The sequence below is a fragment of the Penicillium verhagenii genome (assembly GCF_028828195.1).
Source record: "Penicillium verhagenii strain IBT 33310 chromosome Unknown utg000008l_segment0_segment0, whole genome shotgun sequence".
NCBI classification, from domain to species: Eukaryota; Fungi; Ascomycota; class Eurotiomycetes; order Eurotiales; family Aspergillaceae; genus Penicillium; species Penicillium verhagenii.
In genome coordinates, this window is record NW_026643172.1 from 939,973 (window position 1) to 956,991 (window position 17,019).

The 17,019-nt window shown below is 31.6% G+C and overlaps 2 protein-coding genes across 2 annotated transcripts; one reads left to right on the forward strand and one right to left on the reverse strand.

Moving 5' to 3' along the window:
- Positions 1-577: 577 nt before the first annotated feature.
- N7466_008331 (agmatinase) lies at positions 578-1,921 on the forward strand (the record flags this gene model as incomplete). Its single annotated transcript, XM_057167720.1, has 4 exons — positions 578-659; positions 731-816; positions 883-1,582; positions 1,656-1,921. The coding sequence occupies 4 exons, from the start codon at positions 578-580 to the stop codon at positions 1,919-1,921; spliced, it is 1,134 nt and encodes a 377-aa protein (XP_057018351.1).
- A 326-nt stretch (positions 1,922-2,247) lies between these two features.
- On the reverse strand, positions 2,248-4,332 carry N7466_008332 (glycoside hydrolase family 16 protein; the record flags this gene model as incomplete). Its single annotated transcript, XM_057167721.1, has 1 exon — positions 2,248-4,332. One exon carries the CDS (start codon positions 4,330-4,332, stop codon positions 2,248-2,250), a length of 2,085 nt encoding a protein of 694 aa, XP_057018352.1.
- Between the last annotated feature and the right edge of the window lie 12,687 nt (positions 4,333-17,019).

The window sequence follows — 17,019 nt, forward strand, 5'->3', positions numbered from 1 at the left end:
ACAGTTTATAACAGTTGATTTCAAATCCGAGTAAGTTAAACCTTGCAGTTGTACAGCCAATAGCCCCGCGGTTGATTCCTTATCTTATCGAAAGGAAGAGGCGCCTGCAGGGCCGGGAAGCTAAAACTTGCTAATTTCCTATTGGACAATTGAATCAGTATTGATAATGTCAACAAGTTAGGGAATTGGGACAGAAAAAGCCTGCATAAAGTACTAGATACAACTTGAAAGTTTTGGTCTTTACTGCCGCTGACATGATTTAGGGGATTCAATATTCAATGTTGCTCGAATGCCTGCAAGACTTGGTTATGCAGCCCTGCCTTTTCCATGCATTAGTCATGATAACGATCAAAAGTCCCCTGCATTTAAATCTTGTACGTTCATTGGTGTATCGCAGTAAACTACTACATAATGCCTGTGCGGGGGTGATCTTGTTATCAAAGGCAAGAGCCAGCGAACCCGATAACCCCCGCACGAGGGGAAAATATACTACGCATAACTATAAAATCCCCTGGCAGAAAAACAACATGGCATTGAATTGAACTCAAGGGACATTTTAAAAGCTGATCATTCGAAAATGAAAGTCTCTCAATCCTTACTACCATTCCTCCCCATCGTCTCGGCCTTGAACGTGGGAGATTATGGACATCCTATTGAAGGTATCTACTAACACCCCAACGGCTCCATCTGAACACCATTCATGAATACCGACTAAGCCTCAACCCCACAGACCTCAACAAGGATCTCCCATTCTCTCAACCCGTAACATTCGCCCATCTAGAATGGCAAAGATGCCTAGCAGCCGACCATGAAGAAGTTCGTCCTCCATGAACATTGGTAACCACACCTTATTTCACACTAACACAAAACCCCCACCTCCAGCCCCTCGACATCGCAATCCTAGGCTTCCCCTACGACACAAGCACCTCCTACCGACCCGGCGCCCGCTTCGGACCACGCGGCATCCGCGCCGGCTCCTCACGCGAAAAGAAAGGCCGAAGCTACAACCCAGTATGGGGCATCGACCCCTTCGAAGAAGGCCTCTCCATCCTCGACTGCGGCGACATCCCCATCACCCCCTTCGACGCAGCCCACGCCTTCAAGCAGATGGAGCAAGGCTACCGACAAGTGCTCTACCACCCGACCACGGCGACAAGCGCAAGCGGGTGGGCACATCCGCGCATCATCAGCCTGGGCGGAGACCATTCCATCGTGCTGCCGATCCTGCGCTCGCTGAAGAGTGTTTATGGGCCTGTTTCTGTCATCCATTTGGACTCGCATTTGGATACGTGGGATCCCTACGAGGGGTATACGGGGATTGCGTCGGAGCAGTCTGCTATTACGCATGGCACGTTCTTTTGGCATGCGAGTCGGGAGGGGTGTGTTAATAAGGGGGCTAGTGTGCATGCGGGGTTGAGGACGAAGTTGTTTGGGGTTAGGGATTATGAGATTGATAGTGAGGTTGTGGGATTTCATCGGATTGAGGCGAGGGAGATTGATGAGATTGGGGTGCAGGGGGTTATTCGAAGGACGTTGGATGTTGTTGGGGATAATCCGGTTTATCTCTCTATTGATATTGATGGTACGTTGGGGGTTTTTGTGTTTTTGTTTTCTGCGATTGATTGGAACAATACTGATGGGATTTCTTTCAATAGTCTTAGACCCGAGTATTGCGCCCGCGACTGGAACGCCAGAGTCGGGTGGTTGGACGACTCGAGAACTTAAGCGGTATATTAGTGGCTTGGAGGGACTGAATCTGGTTGGTGCTGATGTGGTTGAGGTCAGTCCGCCTTATGATTCGGCTGCGGAGACAACGTCTGTCGCGGCCGCGGATTTGATCATCGATATATTGGCGGCAATGGTCAAGAAGACAGCTCCTACTTTTGGTCAAGTTAAAGTGAGTGATAAGGACGAGCTATGACCGCACCAGAATAAATTGGAAGGCGAGGCTAGCACTAGGATGTTAGATTTTGCAGTGTTGACAGGACATCTGGAAGATAGTTAGGTACTACATACTAGTGCATTTAGTCATTGGCGATCTGCTTACTTTACGAGTAATCAAGATATCTCAGATCAATAAATGGTATTTAAAACTGGATAACGCCGTATCATCTAAATGAAATAAATCGCCATTGCGAATTTCTAGCCGAACGAAAAGAGCTTATTTTACGTGCAAGAAAATAAATGTCCCCCAGATAACTCCTAAAACTTGAAAATCTCAATCCAGGAATCCATTAAAACAGGATTCTATACGACAAGAGCAAGACCGAGCGCAGCAGCCATCACTGGGTATTGTATGGGAAGTCTTTCAGCAGCGCCAGTGAAGACAGGGCTTGTTGCCGAGGGCGAGAGACCCGGGAAAACGTGACGAGAGCTAGTGGACGCTGCGGAACCACCCGAGGGCTTGGGAATGACAGCCTTCGAACTGTGCGGCGTTGACGAGGGCTTCACAGCACCAGATTCCCTCGCAGGGCCAGTCGACGGCTTGTGAGGCAAAGAAGAAGGTGTGGCCAGGTTAGGAGGTGGTCGGTGGCTAGCTGGTTTGATTGAAACAGCATCTGCTCCACTTGGTGCTTGCGCATGTGGAGACTGGACCTGCGGAGTCTTAGATGGCGTGGATGAGTGGCTTGAATGTGCGTGAGGGGGAGAAGTAGTCTTGGCATCTGCGCCGCTTGGCTCCCGTGCAGGGGTAGATTGGATCTGTGGGACTTGAGACGGTGTGGATGAGTGACCAGAAGAAGTGTGAGAGTTAGAAGTGGTGAAATGACCATCTGATCCCTTGGTCAATGCAGCCCATCCAGCTGGGGTTTCGATCTCATAGGATGGTGAAGTGGGGGTGACATCCGGTGCCTGGGGGGCATGTGTGGCATGTGAGGCATGAGATGAAACTGCGATATTGGCGGAGGGTAGATTGGAAGAAGTTTCGGTTTCGGCTGAAGCGCAAAGTGTCGTTGTTCCGGTGACAAACTCAGTCACGTATCGGGTGACAGCGGGTTTGGCATGAGTAGTAGGAACAGGCGATTGCTCCTCTAAGAGGGAGGTGGGGATTTTGGATGCTGCAAACATGGGACTGGTGACGGCCACTGGGGTGACAGTCAGAAAAATCTCTGTTGCATGACTAGCACTCTCAACTGAATGAGGAGCTCCCCCCGCGGGGTGAACAGTCGGGGAAACCGAAGCATGAGTAGCGCTCTCAACTACGTGGGTGGCTTCCTCTGTGGAGTGGCTAGCCACCGAAGCGGAGGAATGAACTTGCGGAACGACATGTGTCTCAGTGGCGGTCTTGGTCGCCAGGGTATGCGTAACGGGTGCTTGAGATGCCGCGTGGGTAAGGGAACCATGTTGAGCTGGGGCTGCGTTCTTCGCCTCCGTCTGGTACACCTTGACCGAGTTGATTTCCCAGTATGTGTCCTTGAACTTGTCAGGGTTCTGTGCAACATAGTTTGTACAGCTTTGGAAGGAGTCTGGATTGGTCATTGGGCAGCCAGACTCTCCAAACACACCACCAGCCCAGTCGCCGCAGAATGTCACATCGAAAACGAACGATTGCTCCTTGAAGCTGTTCGCGACATCACAGCCTTCTTGCACTAGAGCCATTGGGATGCCAAATTCGGTGACATCGGGCTCACCGCTGCTGAGGGAGGGTGGAATGGAGTGACGGGGGAAGAACCAGATCTTGAGGAACTCTTCGGTCCACTCCATGGCGTAAATGCCTCCTCCCTGGTTGTTGAATGAATCTCCGTAGCTGCCCTCGTGTCCTTCAATAACGCAGCCCACGGTTCCTAGCGCTTCACCACATCCCGTTGCGTTTACAATCCCAGACATTCCCTGATCGGTCAAGGCGCAAGTGCCTCCGGTATGCATCACGATCTCGTTGTGGTTCTGAAGGTTGACACCCTCGATGATATCAATTTCACCATCCTGCGGCCATACTTTACCAACGGTCCAGAATGCAGGCCAAGAGCCGCACACACTTCCGGGCATGTGCGCAATATCCGCGACCACCAGTGAGTGTTCGTAGTATTTGTTGGTGCCGACGCGCACCGAATCACGTCCCTTGCCAGTTGTGCTGAGAGTTGTCTGGTGGTCTACACCAATATAAACCGTCCCGCGGTCGGTGACTTTAACCAGCCCAGAGCTCTCTGCACTGGCCTGGTCAAGGTACGTGACCCATCCATTTGTTGGGTCGGCACCAGTGTAGAAGTGGAAGTAGTCAAAAAACTCCTGGCCTTGCCATGTCTCGACCAATTCGTATTCAGAGGCAACCCCTGTGGACGCGAGCGATAGAAGAAATAGCGAACCGGCGCTGAGCGAAAGTGAAGATGCCTTCATCTTGCTCGAATAATTGTATCACGGCAACACAATCGGACTGGAGCTTGTTCGGTCTTCAGAACGAACGAGATTATGGTCACAACAGCCGATGTGAAGTAAAAGAAGGGATGTAAATGGCTTAAACCATTCACAGGGGATCAAAGAGCGACAAAAGAAGGTTAAAAGGAAGAATGAGGGACGATAGTGGGATGTCAACAAAAGTCAACAAAGGGAGAAGAAGGAATGTGGACAAAATCCTCACTGGGGAGCCTTGATGAATCAATGCCATTTTAGGTATTCTGACTGGCCACTCATACTCTTTCCCATACCTACTAGTGAGTATAGCACTTATCCCCTTTAGGCAAACTGAAGCCCTGGACCCTGGAGGCTACTAGCTACCCCCTGGGAAGTGGCATATTCAGGACCTCAATGGTCTGGCCCGAGATGATAGATCCACTCAATCGGAAGCGATCGTCCATTCTTCACTGGATAAGATGTGTTCTACAATGGAGAAACTCGTGTGGTGAAGCAACGAAGTGGTGCCTATAGTCAACTTGAAACGCGATAGCTCGGCAAAGTCAAATCCCAGACAAGGTGAAACAAGAAACCTCACCCCAGGCAGCTGGGCATAATTGGCGATATCATTGTTCTGCGCGTTTTTGCGTACTATATTCTCGACGCTTTATCGTCTTGGGCTATTTGTGGCTATGCGCCCCTGGTTCTAGTTGTGCATGGATAGTCTGTGTCGCATACCGAGTTGATCGTGTCATCTCACATTCTTGTGTTGCGTAGCGCGACCGTGTGTCGTTGATCCGGGTAACGAAGATCTATTTGGTCCAGAATTGTTCAAGTGATCGATAAATTCCATTCCCATTGCAGATGAGAATAGTCATCGTGATTCAAGTACACTGAGCTCGATTTGTTACAAATGATGTGATAGAGAAGAGAAGGGAGTTGGAGCGGGAGGCGGTTGCCCACAGTTGTTATGCGGGACGCGCCGAGAGCCAAGCTCCAGCACTGTGTACTGGCGATTTTAGCGGCCAAAGCGGAAAATGGAAAAAATGACATTTTCCAACACCGCCTAACACACCACCCTCTCCAAACGTATTGTAATTTTTGAATTACAATCCCAACAAAGTGTAACCCCCTTTTTATTTTTCTAGTCATGCCACCAAAGATTGATCTAGAAACTTATAAAGAGTATATTCTAAGTTGTTTATAGTAAGGAAGAATATAAGATAAAGTCTATAATCTCCTTTTTATTACTTACTAGATCAAAGCTATAACTTATATATTTTAAACCTTCTTAAAAGTATAGGGATCCTAATAAAAACCTAGTACTAATAATCCTTTCCTTAAAAATTATATTAAAAAGCTTATCCTTAAGATTAGCCTTTTAGATAGTAAGATTATAGATATTCTTTATTATAATTAAATAAGTAATTATCTATCTATTTCTAGGTAGACTCTTTAAAAGATTAGAGTATAGCTTAAAATTCCTTATTAGATAGACTATCTTATTTAGTAAGAGTAATAATTAGTATAAATTACCTAAATCCTTATCTATAAAATTAGAGTTAGAAAAATTAAGGAATATAGGAGAAATCTATTATATACTTATTTTTAAATAAATAGATATAATTTCCTAATAAAATAAATATTTAATATATATTATATTTTATATCCTAATACTCTAAAAACCTAAACTTATAATCTCTAATATATATATAAGATATATATCTTACTAAGTCTAAATTTTATATAATATATTAATAATTATATAAAATTAATAAACTTTAGGATTAAGATCTATATTATAATTAATAGTTTCTCTTAATATATTATTTAGATCTATATTAAATATAATATTTATATAATAATAAATATTATCTCTTAATATCTTATTATATTTATTATTTAATACTATTAATCTAAGATTATTTAATTAGATTTAGGATTAAAGATAATATTAATTAATAATATATATTATACTCTTTATTAAGTAAAAGATCCTAAAATAGAATTTAATTAATATTATTAGTTTAGATAAAGTATAGATAATTAGAGGATTAAAGTCTTTTAGTCTTAGCTTTTAAAATCTTATACTTTTATCTATTATATAAAAAAATATTAAAGTTTATTCTAAGTAGTTTTTTATAACTAACTCTTTAGTATTACTTCTAAAAACTATAAAAAAATTATAAATATATTTATATAAATATACCTAATTAAGTTATATTCCTTATAATCTATATATTAATTATTAGATTAATAATTAACTTATATATTAATATCTAGAATAAATATTTAATCTAAATATAAAAAAAAAATACTTATAGATATTATAGAAAGCTATAAAAGCTTTATTATAATCTTTTATAAAATAAATAAGATTATATTATCTTAATTAACCTATTCTAAATCTATAAGCTTAAAAAATAATATATTAGAAATTAAGATTAAGATAAATATCTCTTATATAAAATATTAAAATAATATTATTTATAATTATAATAAATAGAATTTAATCTAGATTAATTATCTTATTATAAATTTATTTCTTATAGCTTTTTAAGATTATATTATAAAGAATATCTAGAATTTTAATATTATATATATCTATATTATAAATCTAGGTAAGAGCTAAAGTTCTTTATTTATAAAAGATCTTAATTTAATATCTAGATCTATATACTTAATATATATTAAATATATTAGATAATTAGATAAAGACTTAAAAATATTATATAATATTATATAAGGAAAGTTAAAAATAGTATTTATTATTAAAAAAGAGAGATATTTTAAAATTATCTAATTAAAAATATAAATTACTATTTTTCTCTTTTCTTTTTTATTTATTCTTTCTCTTTTATTTATCCCTTTTTTTTATCTTATATTTTAAAATATTAAATTTTAATAATTATATTAATCTAATTATATTAAAAAGATTAAACTTATAGAGTATTATATTAAATCTAAGAAGCTAGATTATAAATATTATATTAAATCTAAGAAACTAGATTATATCTTAATAATTCTAGTTTAATTACTAAGATTTATCTTTTAGATCTTATAAATATAATAATTATAATAATTATAATAAATTTTTTATTTTATAGAATACTAAAAAAAGCTTTTAATCTAGATTAATAAACTATATTTAATAAGAATATATTTATAGGATTATATCTAGATTAGTTTATTAAGATATTATTTTAGCTTTTTAATATTTAAATAGGGTAATATAAGTAAAATAGCTAATTTAACTAAATACTCCTTAGTATTTTTAGATTATTTTATTCTTCTACTTTTAAAAAGTCTTTTTAGATAGTTAGAAGAGCCTTAGGGAATTTAGTATATACCTTTTAGTTATATTATAAAAAATAAAGCCTAATATTAAGCCTAATATTTAAATTCTTAGTAACTATCTTCTATTCCTTTTAAAATTAAATAATTAATAATTTTAAAGATTTTATTAAAAAAGATCTTTTTTTAGTAATCTTAGCTAACTTCCTATATAAATATTATAAGCTAATTAATAAATTATAACTTATAATTAGAGTTTAGGGAAATCCTAAAAAACCCTTATTTATCTTAAATTTAAAGAATAATAAATATAAACTTATTAATCTTCTTAAATTTAGTTTTATTAAGCTAAAGAATAAATATAATATTTTTATAATCTTTATTTAATATAAGATATTAGAAGTAGATAAAAGTAATAAGAATATTAAGATAGAGATTAAGATAGAGATTAAGATAGAGATTAAGATAGAGATTAAGATAAAGATTAAAGATAAAGAGCTAAAGCTTAATTCTTATATTTCTTATATTATAGAACTTCTTAGTTCTCTTAATAATAATCTTTTATCTCTTTTTCTTTTATTAATAATATTAATAGGCCCTTTATTATTTATAATAAGAGAAAGGGTAATTAAAGATAGTTAGCTTATCCTAAATAGATTTATTTAGTCTCTTAGAATAAAATATATCTAAGATAAGTTTAAAAGAATATAGACTAAAAAAGCTTAGCTAGAGATTAGATTAAAAAAAACCTAAATATAAACTTTATAAATAAGACTTTAGTAGATTCTTTATTAACTTAATCTAATCTTTTTAAGTAAGATTAATTATAAGATTAATTCTTATAATCCTAAGTAGCTAAAACTATTATTAAAGCTTAAGAAGTATAAGAAGCTATATAAAGCTAAGTGTTACGTAACACTCTGTGGTCATAGTGAGTATTGTTCGTTAGGGCTTCTACTTACTAAGTAGATACTTAATCCTTGAGTCGCCGATTCGCAACTGTACTGTTGCTAATTGATGTTAGGCCTTATACGGGCTTGGGTCTATAGAATAGACTTAAAGGGGGCTATGTCCAAGAGGGTGTTACCTAGTTAAGCTATACTTGGTTTCTAAGTTAAGAGACTAAAGACTAAGGATACCTCTTTCTAGTAGGGTTTATCTTATATGAAACTGATAGGTAAATGAACTGTTAGGTTCTAAGTAATAATATATAGATTAATTGTGAAGAACTAAGTATATATGGGTAATAACTATCTTTATATACTAAGTCCTTCCTATTTGTTACCTAGGTCCTATCCTACTACTAGGATAAGATCCTATCCTATTACTAGGGTGGATTAATACCTGATTACTAAGGGTTATATCTTATGTGATTATATTAAATATGCTATATTATTATAGTAGAGTAATAGCTAATGTGCTGAGGTAGCCCTAACTGGCTCCTTATATATTAGGTTTATTTTACTTGGGTAGTGACTGAATATGGTATAGTTAGAGGGAGTGGAGGTTTATTATATAGAGTAACCTAGGTATTAGATTTTTTGTCCTAATTTGTTCTGCTAACTACTTGCTTAGTCCTGGCTTAGTAAGCCTTAACTAGTTATATATCCTATAGCTTATTTTATACTTCCTAAGAATGGTTAGTTCCTATCTCTTTTCTAAGGTTTTGATTAAGTAGGTCTATAATATTACCCCCTCCTTTCTTAGTCTTTATCCTTAAAGATTCCTTAATAACTACTACCCCTCTTAGGTAAGTATAGTACTTAAATATTTTTCTGATTTCTCTTCTCCCTATATTTTTCTGATTATATCTCCCTCCAGTATTTCTAGTTATAAACTTCATTAATTAATTAAATATAAGGGTTTTAAATCCCTTATTCCTTATCTTTACTATATTACTTAAAATAAATCTTATATTTAATCTAATTACTCCTACTGTTGTGTAGCCTATAACTAGACTAATAGTTCTGTAAAGTATAAAATGCCTAAGGAGGCTTTTACTAATACTAAGTAGTAATAATTATTTAAATCCTAGTCTTTACTTAAAGATAAGGAGGAAGCTATTCTAGTTACTTAGTAAGAAATACTAGCTAAGCTAGCTTATTTATATAAATAAAAGAAGTTATTAAAGAAATATATAGGTGATTTTATTATATATGAATATTAAGATATTACTAAGTTAGAAGAACTTAAGTATTATAAAAAGGATAAACTAGATTAGCTTAAGAAAGAGTATATTAATACTAATTATTCTAAAAATAAATATAAAGTTAAGATTACTCTAGTTATTAGAGAGTATTCTAGTCTTACTTATACTAAGGATGTTTAGCTTCTTATAGCTATATTAAAGGATCCTACTCTAATATAGATAATTATATCTATAGACTGGAGTAGTATTGATTTTAATTCTTTCTTTATTACTATCTCTTAGGGATCCTCTTTATCTTCTAGTAATATTATTAAACTAGCTAATAGTAGCCCCTTAAATTCTTAATTAGTTTCTATATATTTTCTTTAGTAGGGTACCCTTACTATTTTACTAGGAGTTGTTATTAATTATTTTTTTATTAGTCTACTAGGATTTCTTCTATTTTATATTCTTATTTATTAGTATTCTTGATTTTAATATTAGTAGTAATTAGTATATTCTCTAGTACTTTTTCTAGTAGTAAAATATAAAAAACTAGGTATATTTATTTTATACTTTCTAGTAATTATAATTAGTAGTTAACTAGTCTTATTCTTTCTTTGATTATGAAAGGTCTTAATTTTTGGTGGTTAAGTTTCTTGTTAGGTTATTTAGTTTTGATATTTCTTTATAGGAGGTATACTCTCTCCCCCTTTTTAAGTATAGGCCCTTCTTTATGGTTTTTATTATAGTAACTTTTTATTTATAGATTAAAGAAATCAAGGTCTTATACTATCTAATTATATAATTACTTAATATTTATAGCTAGAATTTGTGATGATTCTACTATAATATAATTACTAATTAGTTCTCTAATAATTATAGGATTATACCTATAATTTATAAAGAATAGTGATTCCTTAGTTATTATATATATTATATTATTATATATAAATTATATGATTGGTAATAATCCTGCTTAGTTATCTTATTAGTAATTTATATAGTATTTTAGGTATTATTCTAGTATCTGGTTTATTTGCTTAGTTTAGCTATTAGTTTGTGGGTGGTAGGTGGTTAAGAGTTTGTGCTCTATTCTAATCTAGTCTGTAAATAAATACTATATGTTTAATATAAATAACTTATCTTAATTGGATATGATCTTTCTTGGTGAGCTATGGTTTATAAAGATATTCCTAATTAGGATGTTTGCTATTTATTATATATTAATAGTTTCTATTATTAGGATTATATAGGTATACTTAGTTAGCTTATTAATAATAACTATGATTATATTATATCTATCTAAAATTAGTAGTTTAGTAATAAAGTCTATTATAATCTATTCCTATAGTTTTATTAGTACTTCTAGGTTTTATATTCCTCTATAGGATTAGTATTATAAGGGCTTATTCTATTAATAAGTATTATATTACTAAATATAGTTCCTAACTTTTTAGTATATATTAGATATATAAAAGTTCCTTATAATTAGCTTAACTATTTTTTCTACCCCTAGGTATCCTTTATTTAGTATATTATAATATTACTAAATAATCTCTTCTTATATTCTCTATAGAATATATACTAATCTATAGATAAGTAGGATTCCTTTATCTAGGATTACCTTTCTATTATTTCCTTTATTAACTATATCCTATAGATACTGATTATCTCTAGTAGCCTCTTAGATTTATTTAAGCTATATAATATTTTCTAACTTACTTATTACTATAAGTATCTAATGATTATAGATAAGGTTTCTTTTTTTATCTATCTTTAGTATTACTAGTATTATATTCTTAACTCTAATCTAGTAGTTAGGTCTCTTACTTAATATATCTATTTAGCTATTTATTCTTCCTTTATAATATTTAATCCTATAATCATATTATAAAAGTATCTTAGCCTAGTATACCTATTATTATATAAGTATTTTTATAATAGTAAAGAATATTAGGTTTATATAATCTAATTTAACTAATACCTAGTATTTTACTCCCTCTAAATATAATCTCTATATTTTAAATACTAATACTATAGCTAATAGTTCTTTATTATAGATATTATAATTAAGTTCTACTAGTATTATCTTTTATAACTAAAAGATGATTAGTTTAGGTTCTCTAATCCTATTAATAATAATTTCTTATATAAGTTATACCCTAATTATATAGTCTAATATATCTGTTTTAACTATAATAGGTAATTCTAGATTAAAGGTATAAATAATTAGTCTTACTTAGAATAATTCTTTTAGTCCCTTAAATAATTTATCTACTACTTTATCCTATTCCTAAACTTAATCTTTCTTTATTAACCAGTTAAGTCCTATTATAATCTTACTAAAGCTATCTATACTTCTTTAGTAATAGTTATATAGTCCTAAGAATTATTATACTTCTTTAATAGTTTTAAGTTAAGGCTATTCTAAGATACTCTTAATCTTTTCCTCCTCTATACTAAAACTATTATTACTAATAATATACCTAAGAAACCTAGTTTCTTATATATAGAATTTATACTTCTTAAGCTTAAGAGTTACTTTAGCTTCTCTAAGCTTTTCTAGTATTTTTTATATATATCCTATATATTCTTCTTCTGTTTTAGAGAAGACCAAGATATTATCTAAGTATATGATAATAAATATATTAAGGTATTCTTCTAAAATACTAAAGATAAATTATTAGAAGGATATTAGTATATTAGTTAATCTAAATAATATAATTATATATTTATAATATCTAAACTTTATTCTAAATACCATTTTCTACTTATCTCTATCTTTAATATATAAACAATTATATATATTAGTAATATCAAATTTAGTAAACTACTTTACTCTATAAATTCAATCTTAAATCTCTTAGATTAATAGTAATAGGTATTAGTCTTTAATAGTAATCTTATTTAATTATCTATAATCCACATAAAGGTATAGTTTATTACCCTTCTTTAGTACAAATAGGATTAGGTATCTTATTAGTGATATAAAGTACTAAATATAACCTTTTATAAGGTTCTTATTAATATATTCCCTTAGTACCTAAGACTCTTTCTCTAATAATTAGTAAATTGGTATATATTTTAGTTCCTTTCCCTTCTAAATCGGAATCTAATAGTTATATAGTCTATACTCTAGTAGCTAGCTAATTAGTAATACTATAAACATATCTTAGAACTCTTAGTATTCTTAAGATAGCTCCAATATTCCTTCCTTTATCATATAAAGGGACTTCTTATAGTGTATTATAATATATTCTTTAAGTTTATTATTACTTATATCTAGTTGTTACTCTAACTCCCTAATAATACTTATATTATTAGTCTTATAGACCCTGCCCTTGGGTTAAAAGATTATATTAGGCTTCTTATCCTATAATCTTTTATAGGCTCCTACTCCCGATCCAATATCTTAATTTGGTAATAGTTAACTACTCTATTATTAGTTCACTATCTTACATTCATAGTTGACAAAATTGATCTGTTAGGTGCCCTAATAGATTACTAGGTTATAGTATTTAAGCCACAGTATTCCTAGCACTATATTATATCCTCCTAGATTAGTAATATCAAACTCTATTAACTCTAGATAGTTTCTGATAATTATAGGTAATAGCCTAGATTTATAGGTTATTCCTAGTCCTAGGCTTTCTCTATTAAGCCCTATAATTAGTATTACTCTTATTTTCTAGTATAGCTATACCTATAGTTAATATACATAGTATAGATCTATAAAGTTTCTATATACTCCTGAATTAATCAGTACTTTAGCTAGTTATAAGAGAATATTTACTTTAATTTTAAGGTATACTCCCTACTTAGTTACTATAAGTTACTAAAAAGCTAATTTCTAGTTTAGTAGTTTCTTCTATTTTGGTACTAGCTTAGTATAGGCTAATACTACCTGTTTCTAATTATACTCTTTATAATCCTTCTTATAGTAATAGTTAGTTATTATATATTAATATTATAGGTATTTTTTAAACCCTATATAAGTATATAGCTTATCTCTATATAGGTATAATCCTTCTATATTAACTAGTCTTGGTTATTTCTAAAGCTGGTACTTAAGCTTATCCTATTTAACTTTTACTTAGCTTAAGATCTCTTATAGTTCCTAGTAGAGTTATTTAACTCTCTCTTTATTATTTATTATAGTATTATTATTAATCTTAGGAGATTCTATAGGTATCTATATAGCCTTCTAAGCTTTAAAAGTATTATTTTAGGGTACTATAGCTCTATCTATTACTATAGGTCTTAGTTAGTCTATCTATTAACTTATAGCTATTAGTACCTATATATCTATAGATATATATCTTGTGTAGCCTTAGGTCTTAGGTTATAGTTCTTCTATAGCTATGTTTCTATATATATTATTAGTCTACTTAATTTCTGTGAATTTATTGCTATCATATCTTTCTACTATTTCCTATATTATATAGAGTTATTAAGCCTTCCCTTTATTTTTAAGGCTAGTAATATTATAGGCTCCTTAGTCTTAGGTAGCTCTAATCTATTATAGGTGATTACTCTTACTTTAATAATCCTGTGATATATATCCTAGTTTCCTATATAAGAAATATAGGTATTATTCCTTCTAATACTTCTGTTCTTTATTAGGTAGTCTTACTATATTAAGCTCTATAGGTTATAGTCTATAGGGGTTATTATATAACTCTCTAGGCTATTATTAGTAGGCTCCTAACCATGGATGGTATAATTGGCTAGAATTACTTTTCTACTATTTACTCTCTTATTATTACTATACTCTCTTATAGAGTTGGTTATTGAATTTAACTACTACCTTAATAAGTTTACTTAGTTTATTAGGTTTGTTAATTTATATAAGTTTATCTTTGACTTCTTCTTTTAATCTATGCTTAAATAGCTAAATATAGGTATTATTATCTATATCTAGGTATAAGATGATTTATTAGAATTTTACTATGTAGCTACTAGCCAAGCCGGTTTGTTATAGTTAATTAAGCTTTCTTTTTGCTATATGTATTGTGTTAATGTCTCTGAAGGTCTATTCAAGTTTCTACTTAAATTTGTTGTAAGACCTGAAGATATCCTTTGTTGTATTACTCTATTTTTTTATTAGTTTCTTGTTGAACTCCTGGATATAGGGTTTAAACTAGTTAAATACCTGTTCTCTTAAGTAGGTGGATATATAAATAACTTTATCTGCTTCCTTGGAGTAGTGAATGATGTAAAGTTATATTTCTATTTAAGTTAGGAAGCTTTAAAACTAAGTTCAAGCTCCTTTAAAGAATGTAGGCTTTAGTGGTTTAATTAGTGCTAAGTGGTTATTTAGGGTAATAAGCTACTCCTGGAGCTGGCTTACTATTACTATGAGTTGCTTATTAGTAGGTGTTGTTATTGTAGATAATATAATGGATACTATAGTCTGCTATCCTTCCTGGTTGTTAGCTGTTTTGTTTGGTGCTATGCTAATTACTGATTTTATATATATTCTGTAAAGATAGGATGATTAATGTGTTATATAATACTCTATAGTTATAGTAAGTATTGTTTGTTAGGGCTTCTACTTACTAAGTAGATACTTAATCCTTAAGTTGCTGATTTGTAACTATACTATTACTAATTAATATTAGGCCTTATATAGGCTTGGGTCTATAGAATAGACTTAAAGGGGGCTGTGTCTAAGAGGGTGTTGCCTAGTTAAGCTATACTTGGTTTTTGAGTTGAGAGACTAGAGACTAAGGATACCTCTTTTTAGTAGGGTTTATCTTATATAAAACTGATAGGTGAATGAACTGTTGGGTTCTAAGTAATAATGTATAGATTAATCATAAAGAACTAAGTATATATGGGTAATGACTATCTTTATATACTAAGTCCTTCCTATCTGTTGCCTGGGTCCCATCCTACCGCTAGGATGAGATCCTATCCTATTGCTAGGGTGGGTTGGTGCCTGATTACTGAGGGTTATGCCTTATGTGATTATATTAAATATGCTATATTATTATGGCGGAGTAATAGCTAATGTGCTGAGGCGGCCCTAACTGGCTCCCTGCGTACTGGGTTCGTTTTGCTTGGGCAGTGACCGAATGTGGTATAGTTAGAGGGAGTAGAGGTTTATCATGTAGAGCAACCTAGGTACTGGACTTCCCGTCCTGACTTGTTCTGCCGACTACTTACTCAGTCCTGGCTTAGTGAGCCTTGACTGGTCATGTGTTCTGTGGCTTGTTTTATGCTTCCTGGGAACGGTTGGTTCCCATCTCTTTTCTAAGGTTTTGATCAAGTGGGTCTGTAATACTAAGTATCTATTATATAAAACTAAGTATCTTACTAAAAATCATATCCTTAATCTTATTAATAAATAAAGCCTTAATCTTATTAATAAATATAATCTTAATCTTATTAATAACTATATTCTTAAGAATAATTATAATCTATAACTTAAGATTTAAAGTAGACTTAGAATTAGACTAAGTAGATTAAACTTACTAAAGATCTTATTAAATCTTTCCTTTATTATATAAGAAATAGAAATATTATTTCTTAGTATATTTCTTTTAGTTTTTCTTTAAGGTTTTCTTTAGATCCTTTTTTATTTTCTTTTTTATTTTTTTTAGTATCTTTTTCTTCTTTTTTTCTTTAATAAAAACCTAAGAAAATAAATTTAAAAACCTAAGAAAATAAATTTATAATATTCTTAGAGATAAACTTAGATTATTCCTTAGAATATCTAATAATAATATATATTATATATTTATATCTAAGATAGATATTAAGATATATATATTAGTAAAACTTATTACTAAGATTTTATTTATTTATCTTTTTTAGATATCCTTTTCTTTTACTTTTTTTATTAATATTTTATTAAAATATCCTAATTTATTATATAAGATAATTTAGGTATTTAGCTTATAGTATTTAAATAAGCTAAAATTATAACTTCTTAAAATCCTTATCTAGGTTAGGGATATACTTATAATAAGAACCTTTTTTTAATATATAAGTAATATATATACTAAGCTTAAGCTATATAGGATTAATCCCTAATTATAATCTTAGTTAATATTTAGTAGTATATTATATATTATTAATAATTAATAGGCTAAATTATAATTTCCTAATAAAAGATTTTAGTAATATAAATTTTAATATAATTCTTTATTTATATATCCTATCTTATCTATAAGTTACTCTTAGTAAGAAGAATATTAGGATATATAATATTATATTATATAATATAATAATATATAAGTAAGTTTTTAAGAAATAAGATATTT